This window comes from Lycium barbarum, chromosome 5 (assembly GCF_019175385.1).
Source record: "Lycium barbarum isolate Lr01 chromosome 5, ASM1917538v2, whole genome shotgun sequence".
In the NCBI taxonomy this organism is placed as follows: domain Eukaryota; kingdom Viridiplantae; phylum Streptophyta; class Magnoliopsida; order Solanales; family Solanaceae; genus Lycium; species Lycium barbarum.
The window spans coordinates 134,670,775-134,687,688 of record NC_083341.1 but is presented as its reverse complement, the minus strand read 5'-3'; the positions used below and the strand labels follow the sequence as shown (position 1 = coordinate 134,687,688).

General features: G+C 34.6%; 1 protein-coding gene across 1 annotated transcript; it reads right to left on the bottom strand.

The window, feature by feature from the left end:
* Window positions 1-760: 760 nt before the first annotated feature.
* Window positions 761-6,232, bottom strand: LOC132641695 (LEAF RUST 10 DISEASE-RESISTANCE LOCUS RECEPTOR-LIKE PROTEIN KINASE-like 1.2). Its single transcript, XM_060358776.1, has 4 exons — window positions 5,258-6,232; window positions 2,789-2,821; window positions 2,446-2,697; window positions 761-1,805 (listed from the first exon to the last, which is right to left on the bottom strand). The coding sequence occupies exons 1-4, from the start codon at window positions 6,006-6,008 to the stop codon at window positions 847-849; spliced, it is 1,995 nt and encodes a 664-aa protein (XP_060214759.1). The 5' UTR covers window positions 6,009-6,232; the 3' UTR covers window positions 761-846.
* Window positions 6,233-16,914: the final 10,682 nt, after the last annotated feature.

The window sequence follows — 16,914 nt, the reverse complement described above, 5'->3', positions numbered from 1 at the left end:
ATTTAATTTTTTTTTAAAAAAAAAAAATTAGTGTTGTCCGTTAGTCAAGGGGAATAAATTCTCAAAAAGTTGAATTGAGGGGTAGTTTTAGCAAAATAGATGAATAAAGGGTATTTTTATACCTTTTCTAAAAGTTCAGGGGCATTTTTGTTCTTTTCCGTTAAATTTATTTGGGATTGTGACTAAAAGTGCACCACTTATGCAAACATAATGTACTATTAGTGCACCATGTGAAAGAATATGTATGATTTTGATCCAAACCCAAACATTATGGATGATTTTGGTCCTTTGCCTTCTTTCCTAAGCAAAAGGCAAGTATTCTGGCTCACATCTTATTTCCATGAGAGAAAGGGAAGTTAGTAAGAACAAGAAGTACTTTGGTTATGGGTCATTTTCTTTTGGAAATACGTGAACAAATTCACCTTAAAAAGTAGCAGGATATATCACCTTCCGGCTTGAATGACCTTTTGAGTGAACTAGCAAATATAAGTGACTTTTCTGGTATAGAAGAAAGAAAAATGAATTTTTGAGTGAAATTGCAAAAAATAAGTGACTTTTCTGATAAAAAGAAAGAAAAATGTCCTCTGATATTCATTTAAGTAAACCTCAAATGTAGGATACCATGAAAAATATGGATGGTTTTTAGTGCTGAAAGCATGTCCATATTCAATAATTACACACTATAAATCAGAAAATGTGTTCAGAAAACGGTGAACAAAGAACAAAAGTAAAAATTATAGTAATAAAGATAAACAAGAAAGGCCTCAGCAACTTATTCCTTTATATATGAATGAATACATATTAATAATATGTACGTTGAAAGGAAAGAAAAAACGTGTAAGAATTTCACCCGCTAATATTACTACTGCCGCAGCTACTAACCCACCTCTCAGTTACAGAAATAGGTGAAGGTGGCAATTGCATTTTGTTTAACAAAACTACTTTATCTGATTTAGGAGAAGTAGGGGCCTTTTCGACAATTTCGTCCTTCGTCTTCTCATCTTTGGTGTGATCTGTATAGTCACCTTGAATATGTTTTAGTGTCTCTAATACTTCATCCATTGTAGGTCTCAAGTCCGTCTCAAGCTGCAAGCATCGAAATGCTAACTCTGCTACTGAAGTAGTCATTCTCATAACTTGTGTATCCGATTTAAATCCCAAACACGGATCGATCAACTCATTGAATGCGCATCTTTGAATCCTGTTTATCGCCAAGTTGGCCAAATTGATCTCCGATCGACGCCTAGTAATATCAACAGCTGGCATTGATGAGATAAGTTCTACAAGGACAACACCGAAACTATAAACATCACTTTTATCAGTGAGCTGGTAACATTCATGATATTCCGGATCAACATATCCAGCTGTCCCCTGAGGAGCAGTCGAGACGTGAGTAGCATCATTCGGAAAAAGTCTTGAAAGCCCGAAATCCGCAACTTTGACACAACAATTTCCATCGAGGAGTATGTTGCTAGTCTTTACATCGCGATGTATTATGTCAGAAGCATGGAGATAAGCCAATGCACTAGCGGTTTCTATAGCAATATTCATGCGGACGGGCCAAGCAAGGAATCCGTCCTTGGCTCTATCCCCGTTCAGGTGATCTGCCACTGTTCCATTTGGAATGTATTCATAAACAAGGAGGAGTTCACGGCTGTGCTTTGACGTGCAACCATAAAGGGTAACAAGATTTCGGTGCCTTAGCCGAGTGAGAATTTCGATTTCGTTTTTAAACTGCTCCATTCTCTTGCAGTTGTGCTCGTAAAGTCGCTTCACTGCAACTTCTCTCCCGTCCTTAAGTTTACCTAAGTAAGGAATGCAGTACAAATTCAGCAAGCTAGACAAATTTATTTATCTAGTCATGTCATTTGCACATCGAGAAAATGACAAAAATAGTCCCTTAAGTTTGAGGGTAGGTTCAAAATAGTCCCTTAATTATGCACTGAACAGTTTTGGTCCTTTAAGAGTTTAACATTTTTAGTCTCCGTCAAATATTTATTGAATTTTGTTTGTTAGATTTGACGGGAATAGTGGGAAAAAAGATTTTATCATAAAACCAAGAAAGTCCCCTCAAATCATAAATTATGCAACAGAGAAAAAACTGCATTAGACACTACAAAGATATAAAAAATAGCTGAAATTACACCTCAAAAAGCTGCACCAAACTTTAGAACATAAATCACAAATAGCAGAAACCACAAAAAATTTACCGCTAAGTGTTAGTTCCCTCTAGTTTTTTTTTTTTCTTCATAGTTCCCATCAAATCTAACAGACAAAGTTCGGCAAATATTGGGAGAGACTAAAAAGTGTTAACTTTTGGCAAATTTAAAGGACCAAAAATGTTCAGTATATACTTAAGGGACTATTTTGAACCTATCCTCAAACATAAGGGACCATGTTTGTCATTTTCTCGTCGAAAGTCTATTTTGCTTTCAAGATTCTTACCATAGTAAACAGCACCAAAACCTCCATCTCCTAGTTCATTGGACGAATCAAAGTTACTAGTAGCTTCTTCAAGTTCCGCATAGGAGAAGACCGAGACTCCGTGGTAAATACTATCTCCATCGAAGTCATGTGTTAAGGAAGGATCAGAAGATTTGTTTTTCGAGGTGAAGTATAAACAACTTTTGTGTTCTTTCTTGTAACAACAAACAATCAAAGCGACCACGAGGATTATTAACGCTGCTCCACCTAAAACTGAAAAAGACAAGAATGAAGTTAACACAATCTTGCAACTATGCTGAGGTGTCAAATTCAGGGATAATAATATAGTACTGATTTAGTTTACCTGAGCCAAGAATCAATGGCAATTTATTTTTCCCTGAAAATGAGGTAATGTCAGACAAATCGTTGGAGGAGGTAGTATAGAAAAATAATGATCTGCATTTGACAAGGAAAAAACTAGAACTTATAAAATGTTTTAGCGGATGAAAATGGACATAAAAAGACATGAAATTTTGAATAAAAATAGAGGCTTCTATCATTGCTTATGGATGTCCAATTATTGTCAGTAAGACATTGGCCTCCTCTAATTCGGCATTATGAACGAGCATCCGAAAATTCCCATATCCATAGGTTAAATGCTTAGACAAATTCGACAGGATTTTAAGGCAATTGAATTAGTGAACAGTTGCCTATAGTCTCACTTTGCTGTGACAAAGATACCTGAACTTAGTTCAGCAAAAACAAACAACAAAAGAAGAGAAAAATAGCCATAATCCTCTCTACAACAATAACCACTTTTAAAGCCACAATGGCCGTGACTTCTTTCACAACCACAACATAAATCAATCACCTAACCACCCTTAGATAGTCTATTTGATGGCCTTTTTGATTTCTCTTCCTTCCTATTTCAACTGGTGCAGCAACATATGGCTCACAAAGAATTACATTATAACTGACTTAGCCTTTCTCTTTTCTAAAACAGCATAAGAAGGATTCACAGCGTTGGAAGTACAAGTCATTGGGTTTTCAGCATACTTCTTTGGAAAGGAGTTATTGCATCCATAAAACAAGTACAGATTTACTATAGTTGAACAAAATGTGAAGGGAGATCAATCAAAAGCTAAAACTTTCAAGGGCTGTGCATGAAGAGTTCAATATCTCAGCATTCACTAATGAAATGATTGGTTTCATAGGAGATACTTTTGTTAATGTAGTTACTGCTGGAGGTTTAGTAAAATGGCTTAAATAACTACGAAACCAGGTAGCCACATAAATATGGATGTTTATGTAAGATGCGAAAAGGGTACTTGTTAAGTTGTACTTGGTTTGACATGATTGATGAGTAAGAAGGAATGATATAACATATGCCAAGTATTAAATATAATTGCTGTTGCAATTTTCTACCTATACTAAAGTTAATAAAGAGATAAAAGTCAGCTCCTGATTACATACTTCTGAAATGTTTTACTTATTTTTACTTAAGTTTGACTTGGATTTACATGTTGCAATTTCCTACCTATATTAAAGTTCATAAAGTCAGCTCTGATTCTGTCAGCAAAGGGGCTGCACAATACATGAGCAGCCAATTATACACATTAATTACAACTGCGTTTTGTTATACATAGATAGAAAAATACCTAATCATGGTACAAATGAAATTCAGCACAAATCGATATGCACCTTCTCCTTTGAATGCAAACATATGTTTGAAAAAAAAAAGAACTAATTTAATGGCTTACAAGTTCTTAGTATAAAGCCACATTGAAAAATAAGGATACTAAAATATTGAAGAATTTTCATGTATTATAAATCCTGTGTCCATGTTAACCTAACTCAATAAATCATCTCAAACCATTAACCTAGTTCTTCATAAGTATCATTAAAGATGCAATCGTGGACATGAATACCACAGATAAAGCTCAACTAAGATATGATCACAAGCAGTATTTCCTTTAACGGACCTTGAGTCTGTAATCGTGGACATGAATACCACAGATAAAGCTCAACTAAGATATGATCACAAGCGGTATTCCTTTAACGGACCTTGAGTCTGTAATTCTGTTCTCAAAATGTAAACTTGAATTGGTTAAGGAAAAGGAGACTAGGTTGGCCAGTGGCCTATTAGATTTGAGAATAAAATCAAAGAAGTCTTCAATTGGCATCCTCATCATATGCTTAGCAAAATACTACTGGTGTCACCAAAAAAATTAACAGAGCGAAAAAATTTCAAACCCCAAAATACATGGATTAATCAGAAACTAGACACCATTCATGAGAGAAGTTATTAGCAGCTATAAGGATATTTCCTTGGCTTCACAAACTTTGTAGTGAACACATTATTAATCATCCACAGCCTAATCCAAATGATCAATTCAGCCGTATCTTGAAGCCTAAATCACAAGATAAACTTTTTGTGCGCTTGGTAAATCGAACGAAAAACCTTAAAGCACGGTGCGTAATCATAGCATAAGGTGCAGCGGAGCCAGGATTTTCACTAAAGGGGATTCAAAATATAAAGAAATAAACACAAGAAGAATCCAAAGAGATTCAACATCTACTATATATACAAAATAAATAAAGTTTAACCTTGCCTATACAGTGTAATTTTCAAGCAAAAGGGATTCAGATGAACCCCCTTGCGCTCCCCTAGCTCCACTTATGGGTGCAGCATAACGGGAGATTAACTTAAATAGCCCTCATGCCCAAAAAAGTAGCCGACAAATGTATAATCTATGTATAATTAGTGTATAATATATGTAAATTGGCTAACAACTGTAAATATTTTGACTGAGCGGCCAAATGTATAACTTACTGGTAGGTTTGCAGCTAGCTGAATGAGGCCTGTCAGGGCAGAAACATTTGAATTGAAAATTTGGTATATCAAATCCGCAACGTCCTCCGCTTTCTGCACATTCACTGCAATTACTAGCTGTCCAGCTCAATCTAAATCCCCTTCTCAGTATCACTTGATAGTCAATATTTTGGTTATTTCCCTCATTTCCAAGCATTTCTACTGGTACCATTACATGATTTTTACACACTTGTAATGCAACCTCAAAGCTTTCATCCTTAGCAAACATAGCAAGTTCGTCACCACAACCAATCTTGTACTTCAAAAATGGCTCCAGTAGAGATTCATTACACTTTGACAACAAGTAAATTCTTGATTCATTAACAAACTTAAAAGGGAGATTATTGAGTGACACATTCTTGATCTCAGAAACACAACCATTGCTTATAGTACTGTTAAAGACTGAATTTTTCAGCTTAAAAATATGATCTTGATATGAAATATCTTCAACTATATACTCATTTCCAGCAATATTTACAACAGGAAAACCTTGTTCACTACAATTTAGCCCAAATCCAGGGTACCCACAATAAGCTTCTTGCTTATCTTGAATATAAAATGGAAAACTTATTTTTGGACCATGTGTACAATTTCTTGGATAACATGCTACAAACTGTGAATCAGCAGCAAAACATTTATCTATTTGCAGGATGAATGAGAAAACACAAAGGTTTAATGATGCTATCAAGAAATACTTTTTTTCTTGGTTCATCTGTAATCTTGAACAACTGAAAATATAGATAATGAAAAATATACTAAAGAGGGAAGAGGGGTTTCTTGGATTTGTTTCCTTTTTACCTTTTTGTTAGCAAAAAGATAGCTGGCTTTATTTGGTATACATATTCTCTGCAACTAGCTATGACAGAAAGGTTGACTATGTATCTACCTCTTATCTTAGAAAGTTGCATTTATTGACCAATAGAAGCGTTGACTAATGATTAATTTAGCTTGAAATAGTAACGCAAATGTCTGCTATAGAGACTTAGGATAAAGAAACTTTAAAAGTGGGACGCGGGTTTCCTATTCATATGTCTGCAGCTATCCTATAGAAGAAAGATTGGATTTTTTGTCTATGAAGTGTAATTTTGGCCATTAGGGGGTAGTTTGGTAAGAGAGATAGGATCGGCTGGATTATTAATTTAATGGGATTGGAATTAATTCTATATTTGATTGGTGGATAACTTTTTTGATATCCCATCCAATCGCATGTAGATGAGATAAAAGGTGAGATTAGTAATTCCACATAAAGGGTAGGATTAGTAATCTCATCTTATTCCATGTACATGGGATAACTTATCCTCCTACCAAACGACCCCTAGGTGTTCCATTTTTGGTTGGGAAAACAAGATCTGTTGTTTTATTACTGTAGAATGAAGAGAGGATTGAATATTTTAAGGTTTTTAAAAGGAAAAAGGATCAAAATTGCACTTGTATTATTCGAAATTGAACGACTTTGCCGTCTATTAAACTTTTGTACTTTTGATCTAAGTATTACTTACGTCATTAGAGAAAAAAAAATTGTTTTTTCTTTTGACTTCTTAAGAAGTTCCAACTCGAGGATAATTTTAAATCATAATCAAAAGGGGAATGATAAAAGAATGAAACTCATCCATTTGATGCTGGAGTATATGTTAACTGCAAGCACGAGATGATTTGTGAATTGTAAGGGTATGAATGGACCAAAAATATAAGGGAAAAGTAAAATTAAACAATTTCAATAGTAACGTGGTAAAATTGGTTTTTTCTCTCTTCTTATCCATTCGGTATCGAAAACTCACCAACGCGACTTATCTAGAATTGCTTCGCTTAGGCATGAATTCATCAAAAGCGAAAACAGTACCTACTTGAAATTTCTTCATTCTCAAAGTTCGAAATCTTTGATTAAAAAAAATGAATGGAAAAGATCCATTCATCCAACTAAGTTCTTGGGTGTAAACTAACCTCCTAAACATATTAGATTCTCTTAAAGCAATCGTGGAATGATTAAGGTTTTAGTTATATTTTACTAAGTTGATTTTTTATTTAGTCAGATTCAGAGTCGGCTTTTCTCTTCTTCTTTGTTGACCTTTCAAACTTTTTCTAAAGTATTGAAATTAAGCTTGGATTGTTCAACAAATACATATAATAATATTCCTATAATATTTCATGTAACATATTATATTATTACATCCTTTAAGTTTATAAAACTAGATCGGATATGTCCCTTATTTTTTTTAATCTTTTGTCTCTTTTGTGATGGGTACGTGCTTGGCACGGGATGGATCATTCTGTCTTGCTTTCTTTTCCACTTTAAAATTTAAAGAAATTGCGGAATGTATGGAAGTCTTTTTTTTTTTTTTTTTGAAAATATTCCTTTATCTATCTTTAGAAAATCAAAATGCAAGTCTGGTAATAGTTTTATACTCATGAATAGGGGTATCAAATTTGGCCCAAAAGGTGATTGTCCGCTCAATCCGTCCAAAATTTTATGAGTTGGGCTCAAGATAATTTCACATTGGGCTGATTTTAGTCCAACTCAACATAGCTCATTTTAAAGTGATCTTCAACTTAGCCCAATACTAGACCAATTCTAGCCCGTTTTTAAGATTTACTTAAATTTGGATTTATTGCTTGAGTTTACTCTATTTTTTTTTATGTATACATTTTTCTTGTATCATGTATCTTATAAGTTTATAGTGTGCTTGATATGAAGGGAAATATTTTTCATGAAAAAAGTTTTGCTCGAAAATATTTACCACGGAAAATGTTTTCCTCAAAAATATTTTTCGCGAAAAATGTATTTCTAGAAAATATTTTCCATAAAAATGTTTTCTAGAAAATAAATCGTTCAAAAAAATTAGGTCAAGTTGGGCGGGTTGTGACCCAACCCATTTCAGCTCAAGTAACCTTTGTGTCAATATTAGCCCAACTCATTTATCCCCTCAGCACATTTTAATTGGGTCAATTTCAGCTCAACCCGCCCAATGATGAATTGACCAAATTGAAGTCACTTTTAAAATCATACCCTACAGCTAACATGTGTTCATTTTCAGTCAGGACGCGCTTCTACATTGTAATAACTTGCCTTACCAATATATGAATTTTTTTGCATTGTCTTCCTCCAATAGAAAGGATAGCACTTGATTTTAGGGATGCCCAATTTGTACACATCAGAAGGAAAGGAATTTTTTGTTTCTTTTCTATTTTTGGTGAGTCACCATTCCATTTCTGAATTTCAATTGATTTAGTACCTTTTCTTTTATGTGAGTCCTAAGATTACAAAAAGAAAGGAAATTAAAGTAATTGTTAGTTTAATTAAAAGGTCATTTTCTTAAGCCAATGATATCATCATTACCGAAAAATACAAGCCCCAAGAAGAGGAAAGAAAGTCACAAGTACGCCTGGCAACCGGTTTCATTTAACCGGTTTTAACCGGTAACCGAACCGGTTAAACCGGAATCGGAATCGGTATAACCGGTTAACCGGTTCCGGTTAACCGTGTATTGGTTTACCGGTCCGGTTCCAATATTTTGGAAACCGGAACCGGTTAAACCGGTGAAAAATTAAAAAAAAAAAAAAAAAAAAACGTTGGTATATATATTATATATAACATATATATATTAAGTATATATACTTATATAGTATATATTATATATAAATATATATAGTATATATACTTAATATATATACTATATATACAGTTATGCATATATATAAGTATATATAGTATATAAATATATATATAGTATATAGTACATATATATATAGTATATATATTAAGTTATACATATATAGAAGTATATAGAGTATATAGTACATATATATGAGTATATATATTAAGTTATACATATATAGAAGTATATAGAGTATATAGTACATATATATGAGTATATATATTAAGTTATACAAATATATAAGTATATGTAAGTATATATAAGTTATATTAAGTTATATATATATAAGTATATATAAGTTATATATATAAGTTATACATATATATGTATACGAAAAACACTATTCTGTATTGCTGACTTGCTGTTAGTCTGTTAGTCAGTAAATATTTAAACTTTAATTATAAACTTGTCTAACATATGTAAATATAGCTACAATATACTAATAAATACTATAATATATATATATATAATACAAAAAATAAAAAATAAATAGATTTTAACCACTCCAAACCGGACCGGTTCCGATTTGGAGTGGAAAACCGGTAAACCGGAACCGGTTAAACCGGAACCGGTTAACCGGTTCCGGTTTTTTAACCGGAACCGGCCGGTTCCTTAACCGGTTCCGGTTGGAACCGGTTGCCAGCCTTAGACTCACAAGTGCTAAGTTAACTTTTTAAAATATTGATTTCACGCGAGATTCTTTTGTTTCTAAATAATGGACCCTTTCACTATTAGTAAGTGCTGCAAAATAGAAAAGAGACATTGTTGGGATAAAAGGGAAGGTATTGTGATAAGAAAGGATTGAGACAGGAATAAGTGCCAAAATTTCAACTAATATTGCACCAGTCATTGTTGAAGATGAGATAGTTGAGACTTCTGAATCTTTAACGAGAGATTACAGTTTCAAGTCCCAAAAATATAAAATTTCTTATCAAGAGTGTTTTATTCTATTCGTGAATTTATTCAACAAGAATTGATCAAAATTCATCGGGATGATGCCTAAAGAATTTTCAAGGAATGAGTGGTCTAAATGTATGCCAAGATCACAATATTTCTTATACACAACATGAAATGTATGGATGACGGCACATGTATCAAAAGACAACATAGGTATCGAATGACTTTGTTCATCGAGACTCAGACAACACATACATCGAATTACAACATTGGTACTGAAAGAACTCAAAGGTACCGGATGATTCTGACCCACCAAGGTTTAGTCAGATGGAAAAAGCTTTTGTTACCTTTGAAATTTGAACCCTGATCTCCAAAGTTTGCATGCACCCACTTCACCAGCCACAAGGTACGGATCTATGATTGAAGTTATGAATTCGGCAAAATCAACTAGCTTTAGCTCAAATCTTGTATTTATGTTAAAAAATTCACTTAATATATATAACTTAATGTTGTAAAATTAAGATAAAAGAGTAGCAATAGTAAAGGATGAAAACAATAGATATAGAGAGACAAGAGAGGAGAGATTTCTCATTCATCCAAATGTGTTCAAGTATGTCCAATTATTACTTAACTAGCTTTAGCTCAAATCCTGTATTTATGTTAAAAAATTCACTTAATATATATAACTTAATGTTGTAAAATTAAGATAAAAGAGTAGCAATAGTAAAGGATGAAAACAATAGATATAGAGAGACAAGAGAGGAGAGATTTCTCATTCATCCAAATGTGTTCAAGTATGTCCAATTATTACATACAACCCAACTATATATAGGAATACATCGAGAACAACAAAGGATGTGTCATAAACATGGGTAGTAACTATTTGGGGTTATAGAAATAAAGTGTGGGAGTAGTGATCATAAAGTAATGGGGTTTACTTCTATAAGAATTATGAACATGAAGTAGTGGGGCTATATGTAGAAGAGTAATAGATATCCACACATTAATATTTTCATAACACTCCCCTTGGATGTCTATTATTAGATAATATGCCTCGTTAAAATCTTACGAGAAAAAACCCATTGGGAAAAATCCTAGTGAAGGAAAAAGAGTACACATAGCTTGTAATACGCATTATCTGCTGCCTCGTGAAAAACCTTGCCAAGAAAACCCAGTGGGACAAAACCTCGATTAAGGAAAAAAGAGTGCAGCTCGCATTTGACTCCCCCTGATAATAACATCATTTGATATTTCGAAGATGACACATTCAAATCTTGTATATTAGCTTCTCAAATGTTGAGGTTGACCATGCTGTTGTTAACAAATCTTCTAAATTGTCACTTGAATTTCTTGAATATCTTTTCACCATTATTGTGTGTGAAAATAACTTTCAGTGAGACGTGTTTTATTTTACTCCACGTTCAACGTATCAATTCTTGTAGATGATGCCTTCCAATGATCTTATATACCAGCTTTCGAAGTGTTGATATTGGTCATGTCTTTGTGACCAACTTACATCCACAAAGATGTTATATCCTTGAGCTCATCCCAATATCAATATGTCATTTGCTTGCTTCACGATCATTGTCATCTTTGCATGATTTGTGTAAATAGCAAATAATGGACTTTAGCAGAACAATATAAATATGGCAGCACCCATATGCAAATAAATAGCTTGCGTGCCATCGTATGTTACATAGAGCATATAATCTTCCTGCATTTGCATAACCAACAAATCCTTGACAATATGGTTAGAAAAAATAAATCTATACCAATATTTGATTTTACTCGAGTATCTCCACGTAAAAGTAAAATTATATCTTGCCAGCACATTAATAAAATACTATCTCATGAATTATAAGAGCAAGAAATATAAATGCGCCAATTACACAAATACATGGTACTTTCTGAGCATTTTCATGAGATCGAAATTGATCTTTCTTAATGTTAAGCGATGTCATGGCCATTGGGGTACTCAATGGAATCGCTTTAAATCCTTCAAGCAGTTTCATATAAACTTCATTGTCTAGCTAGAGATGACAACAATTCATTATACGCATTCAAATTTTTCATGTATTGCCAGACTGCTAAGAAACCTCATTGCATCCACCACGGGAGAACTTATCTCCATGCAATAATGTCAGGATTTTCGCGAAAACCCTTTATGCCACAAGGCACAAGCCATACTTTATATATTACGACTTTACTTTTTGCACAATAATTTATTTGTACCCCACTAATAGTATATCTTGAGGTCCTTGGACTATAGATAAAAAATATCACTTTTCCAAGTGAAACAAAAATATAACTGAATTGCGTATTTATTTGGCCAATCATTTATCTATCCACTCTTTGACAGAGTTAGATTCAAGATCCTCGTCACCATTTATAATATTGAGCGTTACATTATATCAAAAGATACCATCGACGGCATTTGATATTGGTTCCAATACGACATAACTTATCGAGATCTCTTTATTTTTCATCATTTTCAGGTAACTAAACCTATCCAAAGGTTGTATGAAATATTATGTCGTGATGCTATTTTAAAGCACTTGCCTCATTAGTGTGATCATTTACTCCTCTCCTTCTTCAAGGAGTTTTATCTTTGGAACCGATCGGTCTATCGCTATAGACTCTGTTCTTCAAGGACTTTAATTCTAATTGAAGTTGGAGCTTTTGTAGCTGGAATATAATATACACTTTTTGGGTCAGTAAATGCGTCTGGCAGTTAACTTGAATTATCCTTTCAACGAGGATCATACCAGTGATAATTCATTAAATATACCTTATTTTCCAGCCGCTTATCATCTCTCCCCCTAATGTTAGGAAATCTAACATTTACCTCCCAATGTAACACCTCGTGCATTCGGGTTAAGATTTGTATTATAAGATGGGGGTATAATGAACCCAATTTTAGTAGTGTATAAATGGTTTTTGAAACCCAATCAAGACTTGAGAAGAGTCTTTGGGCAAAACAAAGTTGAAAACCACTCTACGGGGCATGTTTGCAAGTGAGTTTATAGATGGCCTTACTTCCAACGACCATAACCCTATTATTAATTTGGAATTTGGGAAAACTTTCTTGATGAAAGTTGTATCCCTTTGAAATAGATTTCCAACGGTATATTATGGGCCTCAAACGGACATCTGTGCAAAGAGTTATGCCCATTATACGACAGACTGTCCGAGCAGAAGAATTTTGACGGACCATTTGACGGTCCGTAAAACATTTTGACGGTCCGTAAAATATTTATACGGTCCGTCAAATGGTCACAGAGAATGATATTTCGTTGGTCAGTTTTACGGTTCAATTTTACGGTCCGTAAAACTATTATACGGTCGGTAAGTTATACGGTCCGTAAAACCATTATACGGGACGTAAAACACACCGTAAAATGAGCACAGAATGTCCAAATCACTGGAATGGTTTTACGGTGAGTTATACGGTCCGTAAAACCATTATACGGAACGTAAAAATGGGCGTAGAATTGCCCGATGGGTCAGATTTTAAGATGTTAATAAGAGACCCAAACCCATTTTTTTTCATTCCCATTTCTCCTACACGACTCAAGGGTTCTCTAGAGCCATCCAAACACTTCATATGCAAGAATCCAAGTGAAACAAAAGATCCACTTCATCAATACACCAAAACTAAGTGTGAGAAACCCATCAAATCCATTCCAGTCAAGAAATTCCATGGAAGGTGGAACTAGGGTTTTGTTCAAGTGAAGTATTTCAACTCAAGGCTTATTCCTACAATAACTAAGGTAAGTTTTATGATGTTTCCTGATGATTAAAGTGTTGATAAGTTCTTGGGAGAATAGTAAATGGGTTTGATAAAGAAAATTATATGAACTATGCTAGGTTTTTTTTGGATTGTTGACTTGGGATTGTTGTATTCATATGGGTGATGAAGAATGATGTCAATTACATCTAATTGAGATTGTAGAATCAGCTAGAAGTAATAGAATGGGGATTGGGGGAAGAAAACACCATTAATGAAGGTCGTGGAGCTTCATGCCCACCAAGTGTTTGATAAAATGCTTAGATGAACAAAACATGGATATTGTTGCTAATATAGAGTCCCTATGACCTGTATTGCTATAGATTAAAGTTGAAGGGATTGAAGGACATTGTGATACACTCAAAAGCAGGAAGTTAAGGTATGTATAACTTCCATCCACATGTGGGAATCTCTATGTTCTTCCCCATGATCCGTTTCGTAAAATCCATGAAGTTCAAATCCTAGGGCATTAAACCCAACATATTGGTAGCCCGTAATTATGTATTTATGTGCATGAATTTTGTATCTATATTCGTTATTGCATTCCTAATCCTCCATTACGGTTATTAGGAATCCTAGCTTACTCCATGAATCATGAATTCTTCCTCATGTGTTCTCATTATGTTTATATGAAACTTTATGATTTCATCCAACAAGTTACAAGCATGTTTTCAAGACAAGTATATATATATATGATTTCGAACTATTGTTATTACTCATGAACGAAATACATGTTTTGCAAGACTATGACAAGTTATCTTATGAAACTATACAAGCAAGTTATGATTCATGAAAACCATGTACAAGCAAGTTATGATTCATGAAAACCATGTACAAGCAAGTTATGATTCATGAACACTATGTACAAGCAAGTTATGATTCATGATATACCATGGGCAGCAAGTGCCACTATTTTTCATGTTCATGTTTTGGGAGTTGCATTAATTACCGAGGAGGGCTTCAGATAGCCTGAAACTACGTAGCCACCGTAGGATGAGGATCGCTCCACCCATGTTCCGGACGATCTCTCATAATGATTGGATCCTTTCATATTTTATCAAATCTCATGTTCCCTGGCAAGGACTGAGTGTTCTGCTGGCGGGACGCAAGCACCAGACCATGGATCGGTTATAAGTTATTGCTCTCCCTACTTATCATGTTTTTACTTATGTTATATATATACATATGCACTCATGCCCATGTTCATGTCCAGGTTTTCAGTTTCAGTTCTTATCATGTTATTTCATGTCCCATGTTGTTTCTTTCGGTTGCTTTACATACCAGTACATTCAATGTGCTGACGTCCCCTTTTATTGCCCGGGGGCCTGCATTTCACGATGCAGGTACTGATATTCAGGATGACACATCTGCTCAGTAGGACAACATTCGTATCAGCTTATTGGTGAGCCCCATCTCATTCGGGGTTTAGTCAACGTTTATTTTATGATTAATTATGCATCTAAAGGTATGCTGGGGGCCTTGTCCCAGTAAGTATGTTTTCCAGTCAGACTCATGATAGAGGTTTCATAGACTAGACAAGTCAGTTATATCATGTCAGACATTTGGAGTCGTATAGCCATTTTGGCTCACTCATGTTTAAACAAGTATTTTATTAAGTATTATGACTTAACATGTTTTATAAAGGCTCATCATGCATTCACGTTATATTCCGCATATGTTATGTATCATGATGATTCAACAAGCCATGTGGTTCGCTCGGTCACATGCAGTCAGGCACCGAGTGCCGTGTTACGTCCAGGCCATGGTTCGGGGCGTGACAAAACTTGGTATCAGAGCCTAGGTTCAAGAGTCTTAGGGAGTCTATGAAACCGTGTCCAGTGGGGTCACTTTTATATGTGTGTGCGCGCCACACATATAAACAGTTGACCACCAAGACATTCAGGATTGTCTCATTTCTATCTGCTCTAGATCGTGCCATGAAGCTTAGAGCAATAAGAAACTTCTCTTCCTCTCGAATTACGTACGTTTCGAATGCGCAGGAGATGAACAGAAAATTCAAGGTCCAAGTAAGGATGTTTACCCATAGGGGGTACAATTGTGCAGTACTTACTGGTAACAAATGAGACTTCAAGTGCTATTGAAAGTGGAATACAATGTAAGTTGCCCGAGAAGGGGTATAGTGGAATGAATGGTATGTTGAATGATAATGATGTTCTTGAGAAAGGAGAATGGAATACAACAGGAAAAAGGTAAATCATGGAGGATCTCAAGGGAGTGGTGGTAGACAGTTTTCTACCGGAGGTCATCAGGACCCATTCCATTTACAGTTAAAGATTGAAAGGTAAAATAAACAGGAAAGTGTAACAGGTACAGTTTGAGTTGGACATATGAGGTAAGTTCATCATTATACTGTTGTCGAAATTGGGAGCCATGTGTGGCTAAGATATGATATGATATATGTATATATGTTGGCCTTATGAGGCGTTGTTGGTATTTCCTACGTGCAGGTTTTGGGATAGTAAGAAATACAGAGGAAACTCTGCCAAATTTTTTCCTAGAAATAGAAGGAGAATAAGATATAAGTTCATAATATGTCTGGAAAATCCATGTCAACAGTAATGATAAGATTGACTAAGTTACGAGTACGGCTGACCTTGAGAAATATAATTTGATTTCCTATTCAGATGAACACCTTGAGTGGGTGACAGTTCGGATACATCCGAATGTGTGTTAGAAACCAAGGGCTTAAGTTAAGTTCAGAGAAGAGTGATTAGTGGAAGAAGAAACCAGTTAAGCCGAAAGAGTCGTCAGTGTTGTAGAGTACAAAGGAATTACAGAAGATAAGGAATGTTAATTTGATCCCATCAAAAGGGAATAATTTGTAAGTATAAGATGTTAGCCTTAGTCTAAGGGGGAGATGCATAAATCGCCAATAAGTCCAGTGAGATAATTGGAGACCCGAAGGGTTAGTATGAGATATGAAGAACCTCAGTTCAGTTAAGTTGGCATAATGAGATAGTATCCATAAGGAATATGCCTTATCTTAGAGGAAACCCGAAGTGAGTAGAATGATCGTCGAACGAATCGTGTCAAGTTCAATTACTATCGATTAGGCGATCACAGAAAAGCTATGAGATCATGCCCAGTTATGTGTCATAAGGGTAGTGCCATTGCACAAGACTCTAATCTCTAAGGTGCTCGTAAAAGACTTAGCGTACAACCGTACTATGAGTATTTTAGGAAGTATCTCAAAAAAAAATAAAAAAATCAAGTATGGGAAGTACAACTCATGATTTAGGCAGACAAGAGAACTAAGGTGA

Bases quoted from the DNA above. Each gene is read 5' to 3' on its own strand.
- LOC132641695 (XM_060358776.1), bottom strand. From the start codon at position 6,008: ATGAACCAAGAAAAAAAGTATTTCTTGATAGCATCATTAAACCTTTGT. The intron at 2,822-5,257 runs GTAAGTTATACA...CCTCATTTTCAG, and splicing joins AGCTAGCTGCAAACCTACCA to GGAAAAATAAATTGCCATTG. The intron at 2,698-2,788 runs GTAAACTAAATC...TGTCTTTTTCAG, and splicing joins GCCATTGATTCTTGGCTCAG to TTTTAGGTGGAGCAGCGTTA.